This window comes from Camponotus floridanus, unplaced genomic scaffold (assembly GCF_003227725.1).
Source record: "Camponotus floridanus strain SB8 unplaced genomic scaffold, Cflo_v7.5 scaffold180, whole genome shotgun sequence".
Taxonomy (NCBI): Eukaryota; Metazoa; Arthropoda; class Insecta; order Hymenoptera; family Formicidae; genus Camponotus; species Camponotus floridanus.
The window spans coordinates 300272-301864 of NW_020229304.1; the positions used below are offsets into that span (position 1 = coordinate 300272).

The 1593-nt window shown below is 41.1% G+C and overlaps 1 protein-coding gene across 1 annotated transcript; it reads left to right on the plus strand.

Moving 5' to 3' along the window:
- LOC112637582 (proline-rich extensin-like protein EPR1) lies at positions 1-711 on the plus strand. Its single transcript, XM_025407630.1, has 2 exons — positions 1-74; positions 143-711. The coding sequence occupies exon 2, from the start codon at positions 143-145 to the stop codon at positions 704-706; it is 564 nt and encodes a 187-aa protein (XP_025263415.1). The 5' UTR covers positions 1-74; the 3' UTR covers positions 707-711.
- Positions 712-1593: the final 882 nt, after the last annotated feature.

Sequence of the window (1593 nt, forward strand, 5' to 3'; positions counted from 1 at the left end):
ATGAACCACCTTGCTGTGACTACATTTACCTTATAAAACCATTCATCTTAACAGGTACCTTTCTACGCATCATCGTAAGTAAACCCCTTTTGTGTTAAATCAATCGCATCAAACATACTAAATAGTCGTATTCCCTCGGTAGATGGTTAACCCCCGCCGAACTTCTTCCGTTGGACGCGAAATTCCCCTCCGTGCCGCGGGTATACGCCGCAGGCGTGCCTCCCGGTCGGTACTTAGGCTCCCTACAGCTCGTCAGTTGTTTGCCGACGAGAACGACTTAACAAGCAGAGTAACAAGGTACTCTCCAGTGCGTAGTTTCGCGCCCTCCCGCGCATACCCTTATCGTCCTCCCCGAAACCCTCCAGCGGTTCTTCAAGAGGAACAACAGCCCAGAGCCAGGCCGCCATCGCCCAATTACTCCCCCATCCAGGATTCATCTAATCCCAGCTACTCGCCGGTCAGGACACCGGAAGATCTTCCTTCCATACCGGAAGAACGAAGACCCATAGAACAAAGCACAGAAACTGAGGCTGGTCCATCCAACCCAGGTCAAGTTCTGGATCCCCCTGAACCAAATTTCTACCCGGAACCAGAGGACCTAGTCTTACCAAGCAGTATCCAACCCCTCGCAGGACTAACAGACGAAGATTTTATCGAGATCTACGAATACTTGCAGCGAGATAATTTCTTCAACAACCGCGAATAATAACCATATCTAGATATCGCCTTAGAAATGCTATAGAGAAGAACATTAACTACATACACACATCTATACGTATAACGATATACACTATCTACAACTGTCAAATAATAACAATAATAACAATAATAAAGAATTTGTAAAGCTCTAAGGAAGTAAACTAATAAAAGAAAACAGATCAAAAAGGATAAATTGGGTCAGGTTCAACGCACCTAATCTATTTCCCATCGTCAATCCCTCTCCTGAAAGAAGCGCAAAAGATTCTTAGTCTCTCGGCGTCCTAGGGTATAGCCGGCTTGGCAGGTTGCCCTGAAAAAGAAATAGAGAGAAGTTACAATTGCGTAACAAATAAATACGTGAGAAGTTACGATCGAGACGTAACAACGAAATCTCAAAACGTAAACACTTTCATTCAGATAGTTCCAGAAAACAGTCAAAGTTGCCTTTTAATGATACTGAACTACCTCTAATTGAATCAAAAACAAATCTAGTCTATCCGAATATTTATATTGCGATTAGAATTTTATTATTAACTATACCAGGAACAATTGCTTCTGCTGAAAGAAGCTTCTCAAAACTTAAAACTAATAAATAAACTACTTACGTCAAATACATCACAAAGACGGTGGGACTAGCTCATGATGTCAATAGAAATAAGAGATATCACATGAAAACGCGATTTTTCTAATGAAAATGAACTTGCTTCCGCAAAAGCGGAAAAGTTAATTTTTAAGATATTATTCAAAGGTTTTATGTTAATTTTTACTTTTGGAGAGAAAAAATATTCTTTGTTTTAAATTTTTTTTTTGAGTTGCAAGACATCGGCCTCGCATTTTTTTTTTGCACCCCCGCCCCCGCATTACTAGAACCGGCCCTGAGATTCATTTAATGTG